At 40.3% G+C, this 17,565-nt stretch overlaps 1 protein-coding gene across 1 annotated transcript in view; it reads right to left on the bottom strand.

Moving 5' to 3' along the window:
• DIAPH1 (diaphanous related formin 1) overlaps positions 1 to 17,565 on the bottom strand; it is a 114,706-nt gene that overhangs the window by 42,350 nt on the left and 54,791 nt on the right. Inside the window, exons 16-17 of the mRNA XM_089516182.1 lie at positions 16,121 to 16,807; positions 14,905 to 15,022 (exon numbers count right to left, since the gene is read on the bottom strand). Coding sequence (XP_089372308.1) covers positions 14,905 to 15,022; positions 16,121 to 16,807 — 805 coding nt within the window. The remainder of the gene's footprint in view (positions 1 to 14,904; positions 15,023 to 16,120; positions 16,808 to 17,565) is intronic.

Raw genomic sequence — 17,565 nt, 5'->3', positions numbered from 1 at the left:
CCCTCTTGTTTACACCTACAAGGAAGACTATGCAACATGGCAACTCAGCTTTTATCCAAATTAGGGCAACTCAGACTAGGTTAAGGTTTATACAACCCCTAGCAACTGCACACACCCTCTTGAAACAATATGGAGTGAGAATCACAGGTATGAAGGATGGAAGGATGGAAGAGGCCACTGAGATAAAACAAAAATACATGGAGGAAATCAAAGGCCCCAGGAATAGCTAGGAACATTAGTGGGCCAATAGTAGATATAAAGTAGTGGACTAATAGTAGAACAGACTTCCTTGCAGGGTGGAAGGTCTTTGGGGGTCTTTAAACAGAGACTGGGTAGTTCTCTTATGGGTGTGCTTTAGTTGTGTATTCCTGCATGGCATGGAGTAGTGTTAGATGCAATCCCTTCCAACTCTATGTATTATATTTGATCCAATTGTTGTATTTGTATAGTTTCTTGGAAACTCACTGCAAGCCAGCAGCCAATGGGCTCACACAGTGGCAATTGTCCATGGACCACCACTTTGAGGAGCGTTACTTTATAACATATTCAAGACCGCTTAGAATAGGTTAGCTGCACATTGCATTTTAAAACATGCAACATGCTATTCTGAATGCACACTGTTGGGACACAAAACAAAGGAGTAAAAACCATGCCAATCCACTCCTGGGCTATGAAGTACAGAACATAAGACGGTCGATTTCATCCAGCAATAAAACTCGGGTGATTCAAATCAAGATCTGGAAATAAAAGTTCACTTTATCTGGAGACTAATAAAACAAGTTGGATCACAACTGCAACATTAAGATGTTGTCTAATGATTATGTATGAGCATTAGCACTTGTGGAAAAAAAGTAATATACCAGCCATAGGATGGGTAGCAGAGTCGAAGGAGCTGGAGGAACCCATACTTATACAAAGTGAGGGACTCTTGGCAAAATATTTGACGATTAATGATATAAGGAACCAGGATGGGAACTAAATAGAAACAAGGGCAGAAAGCACATAATAAGGAAATTACCTGGCACAGAGGTCCCTCAGTAAAGTAATAGTCGTGTGATTGCAATAGGGTTTAGCATAATAAAATCTTTGCAAATGACATGAACTACTTTCCTGAAATATAGTTGTGGTTACCTCCAAACCTTCTCTAGGTATCTCAGAACAGCACATGGTAGTTCAGGAACGGCTGGAACCCCCCTCCCCACCTGATCATAATAATCTTGCATTACTTTTCTGATTTCACCCATTCTCTGTCTTATTTACACACACACACACACCACAACAGAAGAGGGTGATAAATCTCCTTTAGTGCACTAAAAGGAAACACAATGAACCCCTAAAATGTAATCTGAGCTGCTGCTAAAGCTTCTGCATTGAGGAATGGCTGGTATGAAAGGAAAAAACAGCAGATGGAGAAAGCAATAGGCCCTGGCAGGGGGAAATGCCTTTGTCTGTGCAAAAGGAACACCCTGGCTTTTCCTTTCTTTGTTTCCAAGAAACGAGGCCAGCACGAAGGGAGGGGGAAGAGGAAGAGGGATGGGAGGGGGGAAGAGGAAGAGGGATGGGAGGAGGAAATGGCCACCGCCTAGATGACACAATGTCAGCCGACGTCCTCCTCCAATCCCATGCTTCTGACATCACTGCCAGGAAACTGAGCCAAAGTGGCTCAACTGCGCACATCTGGTGGATGAAAGGAACACTGCAAGCCATTTTGGAAACCTCTGAAAAAATGTGGAAATTTCATTTTTAATAAACATTCATTACTTAAGCAATGTTATCACTAATATTGCAGAGGCATTAAAACACACACACACACACACACACACACACACAAAGGTCCACGATGGTATGACTGCTGCAATTAAAACAACACCTGTTCACATACTTTAGAAAGTGTTGATAAGTCACTTATCCCAGTTACTGATCTTGACCCTTATATTTTGGACAGTTAAATGCAGACATCTGCAAGTTCATCAGATCTCCGGTATCAATGGCATGTTACTTTCAGAATGCCAGGTTTTTCTATAGAAAAGTGTATTTTGAAAATAATGCTCACAATGCCAGTTATTCATGTCAACATGCAAGTAAAGAGGTATCTATCACGTGCCTGGCTTGCACTTTTAGGGGTAGTTAAGAACCAGCTTAATCTTTCTTTAAAAAGTACATGTGGATAGCATGTTAAGGCAGGGTACAGACTGTCCAAAAAAGATGGTCTGCCCACGAGGAAGCTGCAGCAGACAAACCACACAGCTCCCTCACGGGGCAAAAAGAACCCACAAAAAGCGGGTTCTTTTTGCGGCACCATAATGACGCCACAGTGCGCCAATGGCGCACTCGCAACGTCATTATGGCGCTGCAACGTGCAGACACTAGGCGTCCATCGCATCAAAATGGTGCCGCCTGTCTGTACAGGGTGCCGCTATTTTAACGCCCTTGTCACACACTGGGCGAGGCATGTATGAGCGGTGCGCCCTTGCCAACCCCTAGCACGTGTCAAGGGCGCACTATAGGTCCGTCTGGATCAGGCCTAAGTTTTACAACAGGAAATCTGATTATATTTCTCATTGTATACCTGTGCTATGTATTACAAATTTCAAAATCCGTATTAGGATAATAAAAGATGTGTGCAATCTTTTTGTGTCTCTAGAGATGAAGTATGGAGATCTCAAAAACTTTCACAAATGTTTGTGCCCTTTTGGGTTGGCATAATAGAAGAATGACCTAAAACTAAATATTTAGTCTTTATTATGGTCAATTTTTCTACCTTTGCTTTATCTTGTGTTAAAGGTCTAAACACTATCCACACATTACAAAGGACATTACTAGTCCAGAATCCCCCAAGAGGAGAACCAATGTGGTATAGTGGTTTGAGTGTCGAGTGTAGGACTCCGGGAAACTAGAGTTTGAATCCTTACTCAGCCATAAGACTCTCCTGGGTAATCTTGGGCAATTACTCTCTTAGATAAAGGCAATGGCAAACCCCCTCTGCAAACTTTCTCTTGCCAAACCCTGCCCCACATGATAGGTTCACCACAACCTGGAAACAACTTCAAGGCATGCAACAGCAATCTCCTCAAGTAGTTATAGGATATTGTGTGAAAAGCATACACAGCAGAACTTTCATTGGCTCAACTAACTTGTTAAGCTGTTAAGTTATGTGATGCCAATGTATGTTACACAATCAGAAATTTTAATCATCACTTTTGATCTTTCTGTGAACACTGCACAGTAGTATTTCTCGGCAGTGGTAAATCTCTGCAGCTTTTCAAACTATCTCTTCCAATATCTACTAACTTTTGTTCCATAATGTCTAATGAAGACCTTGGAGCACTCAAAAACCCTGTGTCACTTTTATAACACATCTGTGGTCCAAATGAAAGGTCTATGATCCATGTCAGACATTTGGTTTGAGTGTGGACCACACACCTCCTTTGTTTGTTTTCCATTTGGTGTGCAAATAGAGAACTTCAATTAAAAATAAATCTGTATTTACAAATCCTCTATGAAAGTAATGTGAGAGTGTTAACCTACCTTTAAAGCTCCTTTTCATCAGTATTATAAGAAATTTAGGCAGCCTTTCTAAGTATTTGCAAAAGGGGAATTTTGTAAGATATCCAGGCCGCCTTCGCAATGCAGCAAAAGTGACAATATCTATATCTATACTTGATAACATTCCTCATACATGTTGGCTTTTCTGCACCAAGGAAATTGAAGCTGTTACACTGCCTGTACAACTAAATGACTCTAAAAAGAACAGTGAAAAGACAAATTCTCTCTGGCCCTTTCTATGGCATCCTACAGCAATTATATCTAAAGAGACACTCCTCATTCTCAGGGAAAGAGAAAAGAAGAGGGATGTAGAATGTTACAACAAAAGTTCTACATTTTTCCTGTCCTTTTCCTTTCTACCCGCAGGTGGCAGCCAAAGCACACAATTGGGAGATGCTCATTAATTGTAGACCTGAAGGGTGGTTTTATCTTTAAATGGATTAATTGGTATTTATAAACATTGCAAACACTTATCAATGGCCTAGCATAAATTTCTGCCCAGAAAATGAGACTTCAAAAGTGGTATTGAAATCATATGGCGTGTTCCAGGCAGTTCTCAAACTTTTTCTCCATGGAACACTAAAAAATTGTTTGAGGCCTTGTTCTAATTCTTTATTCTGTAAATTAAAGTGCATGAAAAACACATTTTAGTAATATCTTCTCCTTAATAACAGGCCACCATCATCACAAAAACCAGAGCCGTATCCTTGAAAAACAGCTCAAGTCGATACAGACTTGCTAGGCAACAGTCATACAGGCCTGTGATTCAGATGTACTGTTTTGTGATTCCAGAGTGGAAAGTCTCAGGTGGTGGGGCTGACAGCTTCTGGGGAGTGGGAAGCTTAAAGAAATTAAGAAGAGCCAGTGCTTTATTCTTAGGTTGTCACCTTGTGTTGTTTTAAAAGGGGATTTCTAATACTATGCTTTAGGTTTGTCTCACCTCCCTCAGAAGCTCTATACACAGCACTTTTTTCTTAGGAACATATGAGTGAAGGCTCTCGCCAGAGCAAAAGAAACTTAGCCAATCTAGGCTACTACCTACTGTGAATTTGGCTGAATTTTAATAAGAATATGTCAGGATTTTATTTTTAAAACAAAACATAGGCTTCTTGACAACATAATTGCTTTTAGTGCTATTTTAAAGCTGTTTAAAAATATTTTTAGAGGGAGTTTAAAAGAAAAGCTTCATTTGTTTTAACTAGGTTTTATTTATTTATTTAATGTTTTAAATATGTTTTACCTACTGCACATCACCTCAGAGCCCCTGGTGGGTCAAAAGGCCATAAATGCCTTAAGTAAATGAACACTGGCAAGAGCTGGACTTCTTGACACAATTGCTAGGCATAGCAGCATAGATTAGGAAATGATTTTAGTTATTTCTAGACAATTGTGGCAAGAATGAACATTATTCTCTACCCAATCTGCCCAATTCCACTCACGAACTTTTCCAACACTTTCTCAGTTCTATTTGATTGCTGAACAAGAGCCAATGTAGCCATTAAGAATCTTTAGGAAATCTGGAAATCAAAATGCAATTGTGTATTTACCTCTTTTCATTAAAAGGTCTGGGTACGATAAGCAGTATAAGGGAAGAGAAAGCGATACGCGATTTCAAGCCACAATTTATTCAAAAATAATCTAATGCAAATGGCTAAGACTGCACATGAGGACAAGAAAACCAGAATAATATGGGTGGGGTAGAAGAGATGGGGAAGAAGCAAAAATGTTTCAGATGATCCTGAGATAAATGATTAAAAAGCAACAGAGTTCAATGCAACAGGATGCAGAACTTCAGAAAACTAGATTTAAGAAGGAATACATCTGGATTTCAGCATGTTCTGAATTCAAGTTTGTCCTAATGGGGGACTGCCTAAGCAATTTTTGGCAATTACTGAATCCCAGCAGGCTAGTGTAATGTTTCAACCTGTCCAGTAGAGGGCACATGAAAACTTTTACCAGTTCCCAGAAAAGTAAAGGCAGTATGTTGCTTCTTTTAGAAATATCGACACATTCGATGGTACCATCCTTAACCGTAACACTGACTGATTATGGTTGTGTTACATCAAGGCAAGGAAGGATGTACCAGATGTATCTATGACTGTTGCTTGCAGTAGTTCTTTCTTCCAATGCACATGGCTTGTTGTGTGTCTTCAAGTTGTTTCTAACTTATGGTGACTCTATCATGGCAAGTTTCTTCAGAGGGGTTTGCCATTGTCATTCTCTGAGGCAGAGAGAATGTGACTTGCCCAAGGTCACCCAGTGGGTTTTCATGACTGGACTGGGAGTCAAATCCTAGTCTGCAGAGTCATACACCAATGCTCAAACCACTACACCACACTGGCTCTCAATATACAGTTGCTTCCCGTTGTTCTTTTTTCCAATGCACATGGTCCCATCTATCCATTATGAGTTAGGAGTCAATCAGTTAACACTGGCCCGTTACAGACCACCGAGAAGCGGCGGTCTGCCGCCACCGCCGGTTGCAGCGTCCGGGAACCGCAGCAGCCAAACAGCACAGTTCCCAGACGCTGCAGAGAAGGAGCGCGAAAATTGCGCTCCTTCCTGGGCCCCGGAAGAGACACCATGAGGTGCTAGTCGTGCACTCGCGGTGTCACTTCTGGGGTGCGATGTGCGGACGCAGAGCGTCCGCTACGTCAAAATGGCGGCGGCCGTGTGGAATGGCCGCCGCCATTTTGACATAGTCATTACGTGTGAGGGGCAAGGCGCATCAGGAAGCGCCACCCCTCATGCGTAATGATGGCGCGATGACGGCACCTCATGGGCCTGTCTGTAACGCGCCACTGAAAGCAGAGAGGAAAGTCAAATAATCTACTTAAGTCTACAAATGCTTAAGCTACCAACTTCGTTCTCTCAATTGGTCTCAAAGGTGCTACAAGATCCGTTTGCACGCTGTACCTCAAGTAAGGAAAAACAAAGCCCTGGAACAATTGAGCACAACAAATACTTATTAAACTTGTCTTTCTGCTGCTGTCAATCTTGAATGCACATGTGTATTTTAGAACAGTTTGTTAAACAAGAAAACACTAGCTTGCAACTATTCAAAAACAACTGAAAGAAATGTAGTAAAAGAGGTTGTAACAACTGGATGGTAGACTAATTTGCTCTGCATACTTATTCACTAGTAGGAAGAAAGTGTAATTTCCTAGTCAGCATTTCAAAGCAATCCTTGGACTGCACCCTGACTCGGTAAGGATTCAAATATATATTGAAACAATAACCATTTGGGAATGTAAGTTGATAGAATAAGTTTATGTTTCAAGGAGAATTTAAGATAGTTCTGGGTCCCCACTGGTATATTGACTTGGAGGGGGGAAAGGGTCTTCATTGTCCATTCTAAGGAATATAAGCTAGGTGAGTAAATTCAAAACTGAATGCAGAAGGTAATCATAAACAGACTGATATTCAACAAGGCTATTATAAACAGATAAACCCCAGTTAACAAAGAAGAGATGTTCCTGGGCATTACTTCTTTACTAGAATATTTGATACAAGAGGCAGAAATAATATGGAAAGAATAGGAATAGGTTTCTGCACCACAAAAAAGAAGAGCAGCTTAATTTGTTTCAGCATACATTTTATCTAAAACTAACAAACGTGAAATGAATCAACCACATCAGGTAAGATTTGCATAAGAAAACAAAATCAGTTTTGAAATGCTTGAAAGCTTCTTCCAAAATGCATCCAAAGAGGCCAAATGTATAGATTTATGCTTCTTTCACATGATGGGGGGTAGCTGGTAAGGCAAGGTTTATTAGGGCCCGTTACAGACCGCCCCAAAGGGGCGGTCTCGGGCCGCTGCCTGTTGCAGCGTGGAGGAGTCGCAGCAGCCAAACCACAAAAATCACGCTCCTTCCGGCAACCCAGAAGAGACGCCGCAAGTGCCAAAGCGTGCACTCGTGGCGTCACTTCTGGGCCGCGACGTGTGGATGCAGAGCATCCGCTACGTCAAAATGGCGGCGGTCGTGTGGAACGGCCGCCGCCATTTGTTATGGACTCTGTTCGTAATAGGGTAAGGGGCGTCTGGAAGAGATGCCCCCTTTTCCAAATGGGACGTCCTAAGGACGTCCCTTATGGTGGTGTGTAACGTGCCTAGGTTTCTTTTTTTCTCTCCATTTCGTATTCACGTATGCTCAATAAGGAATTCTGCAGACAGCTGCTGTTTACTTTGCCTGTTATAAGCAGGAACAGAGCTAAAGCAGGATGGCTAGAGTAGAATCCCATTCTCTCCCAGTACACTGCTACGGCCATACATCAAAAGTTTGTGTTTCTCCACCCCTTCTTCACCATCCTCCCTATGCTATGCTGCTATAAATTTCCATCTAGACACAGGACCAAGATGAAAAGCAAACTGAGGGGAGGGATGGGAAATGACTGCAAAAAGGAGCTTCTTTGTCAGATGCTTTTAAAACCGAGGTATGCCTTTATAAACATTATTTGCAAAACATATGAACAAAAAAGATATGACACTTAAAAGACTGAGCTCTCAGTTATGAAAGGCCTGGAGACCAAGTCTGATGTGTACATGGTGAAGGAACTGGGAGTGTTTTTTTGTGGGTTTTTCGGGCTATGTGGCCATGTACTAGAAGAGTTTCTTCCTGACATTTCACCAGCATCTGTGGTTGGCATCTTGAAGAGAGGAGCCTAAGCTTCTCTCAGTTTAATTGTGCTGCTTCTCCATCAAAAAAGCCTTCAATAAATTAATGAAAAGTGGAGTGTCCACCACATACTGCAAGTTTGTGGTACCCCTACAAAGAGTATTCTTATGGCAATCCCAGCCTATTTCAGGATAGGTGCCTACATGTGTCTGATGTAATTAAATACATTTTTCTAGGGGGGTTTTTTTTTGGGGGGGGGGGGTATGAAGGCCAAAATCTTGTTGGTGGAGTGTGGTAACATAAGATCCTGCTAAGTTAGCCATTTTGCTTTTAGTTTCTTCCCACCTAGACAGAGAAGAGGAATTTGTGGCAGCTGTGACCAGGAGAGGAGGCAACTGCTCACTCCAGGCTATCTATTCTCAGAGTCTGGCTTCAGGGCTAGGGTAGGTTATCAAAACCAAGACATTTGCAGAAAGGTGGCTTAGACCTATGCTAAAGTAGTCTGTGGACTGGTGCCAGTTCACCGAGAGCTTCCAGGAAAGGAACTGTGGTAGCTAACCAATCCCTGTCACATAGGACAAAACATTGCCAGTCCCCCATATCAGATATCCTCAGAAACACTGGCTTATATAATGGCTTGCTGTATGGCACAGATGATTGTCAAGCTACTATGCCTAGCGTGCCAAGGATCTACCAGGTAGGCCAGCAGCTGCTTCCTCACATGACTCATCCCCATCTTTGTAGCTGTTTGCAGGCCTTCCATATCCCCCCCGCCCGCACACACAATTTTTCTCATTCTGCCACTACTGCTGCTGCCTTTGCCACATCCAGAGGCATAACTGCTTGCAGAGCCAACAGGCAACAGGGGTCCATTCAAAATAATTTATTGGGAGTACTCAGTATTGTCAGTTGAGTTAGACAGTTGGCACTGAAATAACTTCGACCATCAGAATACAGCAATATGGATGTAGTTTGTGGTGGTGAAGAAGTAGGCCACTGTGAACATGTGAATAGATAAGGCCACACTTTTAAAGTCAATGTAATTTCTTATTCATCTCAAGTTTGTAATTTGTGTTAGTGTCAAACTTTTTGATGATAGCCATATTGTATTAAAGGATTAATATGATATTTAGGTATTCAGTCCTATTTGGCTCACCTGGAGAAATGGTCCTAGGAATAGAAAAGATGAATTAGTGAATTAGATTTAGTCTGACAAGACTGCAGGAGCCATTGGTAGTCCTTACTTGACAAGTTAATATTCCATCCTCAGTCAAAGTTGTCATGTGTCAGAGCCACAAATAGCATTCCTAATTTTTTATTTAATATGATTATAAAAGAGTAGGAAAGCTACTTACAGAGATATCTTGTGTGTTCTTGTCATCAGTTTTTTCTTATTCTGAGCAATGCGGCCTTTAATTTTTAATTGACCTTCAATTAATGTTATACAGTTGGACTTAAGACATTTTCATTGACTTCATGTTTGAGCGCAGCAGAGCAAAGCATTAGTTCCTAAATGGCATAGACTAGACTTGGATATCAAATCTACCATTAGCCATTCTTTCATCTCAAGTTGTGTTGTTCTTTCTAGCACTTAGAAAGAGTTTTAAGGATGACTCTGGAGAATAAAGCTTCAGAGTTAGATAAGTGGTGGATTTCCTTTGTACTACTTCACCTCTTTCAGTCTTACCATTTAGGACCTCTGCTTTTTCATTCAGTAAGTCAGCCTGATGACTTACAGCAACTGAGTACACCTTTAAAGAGAGGCCCTTCAAAGAGTGCTTATGCTAGCTTGCACCTGTTGAGGTTTGTAATTCATTTACAGAGCATCACCGTATCTTTAACTAGGCAGATGGTAGGTAATACACGTAAGGCTGTAACAGTGCGATCATTTTCAAAAATTATGTAGATTACCGCCTTTGCTCATCTATTTAGGCCCTCTCACTATAGAGATTCAGAGTGTGCAAAAGAGTGCTTTGGAAGGCAACAACTGTGATATTCTGAAATGGAATAAACGTGTTTATATTATACGAAATAAGGTAATTTATTGTCATGATTGGTACATAAGAGTAGAAGTGTTAAAGTAAGAATTCTTTTGGGAGATGAGAGCACAGAATGTTGGAGTGACTGGTTGGGACTTTGAATGTCCTTTTGAAAATGCAAATATGTTGGTCAGTTACTGAGAGTATGGGTTTAAGATAAGTCAGAGTTCAAAATAGTTTCAGTAAGGGAACAGTTTATTCAGTGAGGTTTAGCTAGGAATGAAGTTAGTCAGATCTTATTTAGAATAATTCTAGTCAGGATAAAGAATGCCATAATGTGATGCATGAGAAATATAGGAATTAAATAAATAATAGCATCAACTAAGCTTTAAAATCCATAACAGACACACTTACTTCTTAGAATGCTACAACAGTGTTGTTTAAGTGGTTATCAGTTCAGACATGTAGGATCTGTACTGGCAGCAACTGTTCAGTGGAGATAGTTAACTCTGGGTGACAGGAGGTGGATTTGGGTGAAGAAATTCATACACAAAGAGTCACAAAATTATATCAAAGTGTGGCTGTAGCCTGTATTAAATGTACCTCACAGGTAGTGCCCAGTGATGACATCGAAGGAATAAAATTTCCCACACAGAGGCTATGAGGCTGTTTAGAAGAGTTCCACAGTTGGTGGTAATGAGCAGGATATAGTGTCTCTTTACCGAGAAGTAAAGGTAAGAGAGGTAGGACAAGCAGAGGTCCATACAAAACATCAAGTCTGAACAGGGGAAGTTCATCACCAGGTACAAGAAGAGGGACAATATATGCTGGAAACCAATGATCACCAGAAGTGGTTCTCATGACGCTACAAATTTAAATAATCAATTAAAAGCTTCATTCTCCCTGCCATAAAATGAAAGATATCAGAACAAAAAATACTGGAATTATTGTATTAGTGAGGGGATGGAACTCATCCAAGCAAGCCTGTTTCAACTATCGAAAGGAAACAAAGAACCACTATTACTAAAGGAGAAAGAATAGTTGTTACCACACGCAGGCAGGGCAAGGTAAGCTCATAGCTCTAACCTAGTTATTAAGATATTAAGAGGAGCCCTTGGCACAGTGGTTAAATGCCTGTACTGCAGCCATTCACTCAAAACCACAAGCTTGCAAGTTCAAGAGCAGCAAAAGGGCTCAAGCTTGACTCAGGCTTGCCTCCTTCCGAGGTCGCTAAAATGAGTACCCAGCTTGCTGGGGGCAAATTAGCTTTCAATTGTAAACCGCTTAAGACACTGCTTAGGCAGTATGAAGTGGTATATAAATGAAGCTTGTTTGTTTGTTTTGATTAGACTACAAGATTAGACAGTACAAGAGATTAGACAGATCTATGCAGCCTTTGACTGCATAGATCACAAAAAGCTATGGAATGATCTTAAAGAAATGGGTGTACATTTGATAGCCCTGATGAGGAATCTGTACTTAGAAGCAACTATTGGAAAAGATGGAGAAACATAAGGGTTCCCAATTGGCAAGTGGGTCAGACAAGAAGATGGAGAAACATAAAGGTTCCCAATTGGCAAGTGGATCAGACAAGACTGCATTCTATCACTGTATTTGTTCAACTTGTATACAGAAAATATCATATGAAGAGCAGATTTAGACTCAGAAGAAGGAGTGAAGACAGAAGAAAGGAACATCAACAATCTAAGACATGCAAAGGACACCATACTACTGGTGGAAAATATCAGAGACTTAGATGTAATGTGCCGAACCTAGGCAGAGAAGTGAAGGACAGGGGGTCTTGGAGATGTCTCACCCCCAGGGGTGTCATGAGTCAGGACCGACTCGAGGGCAGTTAACAACAACAGGAATACCTCCATTAACAAAGCCTCTGACAAAGAAACTCATTTTTACAAAGTCTTTTTATGCCCCCATCTAGCTGGATGTTTTTAGCAGAATCAGCATTGGGAGGGCTCTAGAAGGGCTGAAGAAACATGGACTTCTGGTGTTGGGTTGCTGCAGTGTGTCTTCAGTAAACAATACAATAAAGGCTGAACTGGGAAAGAATGTGATTCTACTTAAAGTAACTATGTGAGCCTACATGTAACACGTAAGGTAAATGACAGCTGCCCCAAAATACCTTACTGAGCATGTGTGAAAAGTAAAGGACAGATAAAAGGGGATGACAGATAAGTCTGTCTTCACCAGCTCCCCTGAGAATTTTTTAAAATCACAGATTTATTAGTTGGACCACCAAAATGGAAATCTTAAGTGGAGGCTAGTTGAAGAAAAAATACTCCCTGGATGCATTTTAGAAGACGTTTTCAATTGATGTCTAGAAGGTTCAAAATATTTTTCTTTACTTTTGCAAGGCATACCTGGCCTGGTTGTTTCATTTCACATGCACATATTGTTACACTTGAATAAAAAGTTCACTGAAACATGTTCAACTGCTCTTCTTTTTTCTCTTTTCTTTTTCTTTTGGTGCAGGAACCTATTCCCTATTCTTTCAATGCCGAGGAACACATCTCCCATAAGAAAGGAAAAAGCACAGAAACACAGTTACTACCTAGAAAAAGTGGTACATTGGTCAGCAATAGTGTAGGTTTGAGTATGGGCAGAACTGTCAGGAAACAAGTACTACTAAGTTCTCTCTGAACTGCCCGCTTTTTATCTATACTCCCCAGTTGTCTTCACTTTATATACCTAGCATTAGGTATATAAATAGAAATCACATATGAGTTAAAGGGGTCAAAGATAATTAAAGTACTCACCCCTGGCTGCAATCAGTCATAATAAGTTGTATCCAATCCAAGTATTATCCGTGAAATGAGGAAAAAGAAAAGTACATATCAGATACAACAAATTACACATAGCATGAACAAGATTCAACCCACAGCATGTCTTTAAATGCTTCCAATTCCCAAGTCCATTAAATGGTCAAGCAAAAATGATACTAAACTGCAGTAACAAACCTTCCATTTTCCATCTTCCCTCATTCCCAGTTACAAAACAAACTGGTCTTAGGGCCAATTCTGGGCTTAAAGATGATTATAATATAACTGCAAGTAGCAAGTATTAAAATACCATTAAATCCATCTATGGCATCTCAACATTCAGAATAACATGTGGTTGGGGTCAATCTGAAAAAGTGTAGCAGAGAGCTAGCGACTAAAACAAAGACAATCAAGAAGATGGAGCAGCATTTTTATGGCCTTTCTAGAAAGACCCATTCAGATTTTTTTTTAAAAAAAGACACCTATAGGTAGCCACATTGTTAGTTGTAAAATGTAAAAGAGGGAGAAACCCTAAATAAAAGTGTTCTGTCTGAGTACTAAGGCTGAGAGTCATCTATTAAAATGTGTAGATTGCAACTTCAAAAAGAAAGGCCCTTTCTCACAAAATCCATATCTATGAATCACTTAACAGTAAGGTGTGGTAGTGGATTTAAAAGGAAGTAAAACAGATTAATGAAAAATGAACCATCATAATAGTAAAAAAAAAAAAAAAAGGCATTCTATAATCAAAGGCAGTATTTAAACATAATGTTCAGGAGCCAAGGAGATGTCATGCCTTAGGACAGAGTGATGGACAGAAGTGATAAGTGGGTATTTTGTTTGTATTTTTGTAATTAATCCTCTGCAACCTTTGTAGATTATATGCAACAAATAAATTTGATGTTTGTCAACAACGTATCTTCCAGCTTTAAATTATTTAAAACTGTTTTAACTGATTTTGTCTTGTTTTAACTTGTCAAACTATTTAGCAAATTTTTGTCAACTTAATTATTTCCAACTGCTTTATATTATTGGTTAAAATGATGTTATTGTTCAGTGCCCTCAGAATGCACGATATACAGCAGCATATAATAATAATGTGCGCAAGTGATCCCAGGTTAGGGTTCCCTGTTGTTTTCAAGTTGGCTTTAACTTATGGCAATGCTATTGAAAGAACTTCAAGAGATCCTGCTGAACAAAAACACAGAACCATACAATTTTAAAAAGCAACTACAAATTAAGACACAGGGAAATAATTCAATCAGGAAACTAAAAACACACAAAAAGCCCTGTTTTTAAAAACCCTCAAACATTTAAATTTATTACAAGGTGAATGCCTCAATGACATCAGAACATACTGCAAGGAGGTGTATATTAATAATATATATGGGTAATTTAATTTGATTTTAACAGTACTTTAAAATGTTTTTACTTTATTTTATTCAATATCTGTGTTTTCATCTACATTTCTAATTTTTGGAAGCCAATTTGAATTGCAGTTTAGGGGAGAGGTAGGATATGAATGAGTTAAAAAGAGTAACAATGTTGTTACAGTTGGCTTTCAAATATGACTTTTCAAAAGGACATAGCTCCAAGAAGCCAAGTCCTCCCTCCGGTCCATCTGCCTTGGTCCAAGCCTCGGAGGTAGAGAAGAACTGCTGGACCTCATCCCCTTCCCCACCACCTCTCCCTTCTCCTTTTGTGTCATGTCTTTTTAGATTGTAAGCCTGAGGGCAGGGAACCGTCTAATTAAAAAGATTGTATGTACAGCACTGTGTAAATTTACAGCGCTTTATAAATAAAGGTTAATAATAATAATAATAATAATAATAATAATAATAATACAACAACATATGCAGGACTAGTGACAAAGATTCTATTTCCATCCACTGGCCCAACCACACAGGGTAGCCACCTCCAGATTGTTCTGGAGATAAACCTGAAATCATCTCTTCACTTAGTCCTGCTTACAAGTGCATCACTTACATTTGGCCTGTGCAGTTGAGAAGGTAAGAGTCAGTTTGGCAAAGAGTTCATCATTCTCAAAACGATCCTCCTTAGCTTTGACCCAGAAACAGCCTTCTGATAACTCCTGAACTGTAATCTGTAAAGGAGGAAAGACACATATCCATGTTTACTGCAGAATACATTTTTTTGGCAAGTCAATTGCTTTAAAGAAAAAGAGGATTCTGTGGCAGATTTATCATGTCATAATTTTTTGTGGAACAGAGCTCAATTCATTAGACTTAGGTAGTGTTAGTCTAAGGAAGTCATTCCCAAACTTTGGTCCTCCAAATATTTTGGACTTCAATTCCCAGAAGCTCTAGCCAGTTTGGCTACCAGTCAGGAATTCTGGGAGCTAAAGTCCAAAATATTTGGAGGACCAAAGTTTGGGAATCACTGGTCTAAGGTGGCAGAAATATCTGTGACCTAGAATCTGTCATCAAATATTATTTTATTCACTTTGGGCTTAACTAAAACTATGCTAGCTTCATGACTGGTAAATCAAGTGTATCCTAGTCTGAAAGATGGTATCATCACCAGTAACTGCAACTGGCTTACAATTCTTAACTTATATACATTTGGATTTTGCAGATTCTTAGATGGAAACATTAGCTCCACTATTTCTATTTTTTAAAAAATCTGTTTATATTAAAATATATAGGCTACTTTCTAATCCAAAAATGGTGCTCAAAGCCGGACAGCAAAACTGAATGTAAAATGAAAATGATTAAATAAATAAAAAAGAATTAAACACCACAAACAGGGTCATAAAGCAGCACAAAAACAGGAGCTAGCTCAACAATAGAACCTTCTAGAGGAAGAATAACCTTAATAGGAAACAGTTTTAAAAAGCCAGTCTTGGCTAGGTATATAGAAAGGTTGTTAAGGGAGTGGGGCAAGGACAGACTAATTTCATTGTCTGGGTGATGCAATCAAGAGGGCCTTTCCATCCCCTGAATTTGTCTCAGCCCTACAAACCACAAGACCATGTGAACCTAAATCAATTCTGTAAGAATACCAGCAAGCTTGCTAATAAATCTTTCTTCACTCTCATCAAATGCCAAAAATACTACACAGAAAATATGAAGGCATTTCAGGCAATGCGTCATTGGACAAATGAAGTAAGATGGCTGGGGTAAAGGGAAGAGTCACCAACTGTGCAGGAAGCATATCTAGTAATCAGCTAGCTGAACACCACCTTGGACCAGTTAGTTCTCCGTAGCTGAACTTCTGGCTTGTAAAGCTTCTTTGGAGTCAATCCAAATGGAAGAGCTGGAGCTGCAGGTGCCATAGCCCCAAATCCAGGTGGCATGGGTGGTGGCGGCACTCCAAGAGGCGGTGGAGGAGGTGGCACCCCTGCCATTCCAGGAAGAGGCGGAGGTGGAGGTGGCATTCCTGCCATCCCTGGTAGAGGTGGTGGTGGAGGCACTCCTACCATGCCAGGAAGAGGCGGAGGTGGAGGTGGCATTCCTCCCATCCCTGGTAGAGGTGGTGGAGGAGGCACTCCTACCATCCCAGGAAGAGGCGGAGGTGGAGGAGGCACTCCTGCCATCCCTGGTAGAGGTGGTGGTGGTGGTATCCCTGCCATCCCAGGAAGAGGAGGTGGTGGCGGCGGTGGTATTCCTGATGTTCCAGGGAGAGGTGGTGGAGGAGGCACTACTGTTGCTCCAGGAAGAGGTGGTGGGGGAGGCACTTCTGCCCCTCCAGGGAGAGATGGGGGAAGAGGTGGTGGGGCAGGTACTGCTGCTCCTCCAGGGAGAGGAGGCGGTGGAGGAGGAGGAGGAAGGAAACCTTTTGCCCCTCCAGCCACTTGTTCCACAGATGAAGAAGTGATGTGTTCCATTTTCTTCTTAGTCTCCTCAAGCTCTTCTGTCAGTGAAGTAATCTGTAGAGATGAGTGACAGAGTCAGAGAAAGTAAGCTTAACAGAACATCACATTTCCAACCTAGATGAAGAAAAAAGAGCACCTTTGCTGTAACCGGTGATTCTTCCCTGATTCTTTTTAACACAAGCTGAAATTTGTGGAATGTCTCAATATGTACTAGAGGTAACAAATTGGTCATACTAGGAAATCAGCTTGTTAAACAGACTACGAACATACATTAAAGTCACTCCACATCAGACTAAAGTCCAAAAATAAAGCAAAACCATCCACTGTAGTGGATCAACAATTTGCTCCTGATCGGATTTTTCAAGCCTTGGTGCCTGATTAGTGCTCTTCTTCACTTTCTTCATATAAAAAAGAAGCAGAGCAAAAAAGTCTTACCTGACAGCAGGTGACAACAACAAAGAGAATATTCAAGTAAAGGCTATTTTCAATTTTTTTCATTCAATTAACAGAGAAAACAGTTTAATTTTTTCATGATTCATTTCAGAATATTATTTTGAGTTAGAAACAGACGCTTTTTTCCCTTCCATATTTTTGGGCACCAAGAGAACAAATAAGAGAGGACACTTCTTTGCCTCTTTCCCATCACCTAACCATCTTGTCAATCACTATGGTACTGCAAATTAGTGTTATTATATATATATATTATCCTTTCTATACAGTCTGTGCACAGTGTGCATTTTGTGTTTTAAAAGTTTTGGGTAGTCCCAAGATTTTTTAAATGACTGATAAATAGCATTACTGTATTGCACACT

This window comes from Sceloporus occidentalis, unplaced genomic scaffold (genome assembly GCF_023333645.1).
Source record: "Sceloporus occidentalis isolate IW3139 unplaced genomic scaffold, rSceOcc1.0.p SCAF_3, whole genome shotgun sequence".
NCBI classification, from domain to species: domain Eukaryota; kingdom Metazoa; phylum Chordata; class Lepidosauria; order Squamata; family Phrynosomatidae; genus Sceloporus; species Sceloporus occidentalis.
This window is presented reverse-complemented; position numbering and strand designations above follow the sequence as displayed.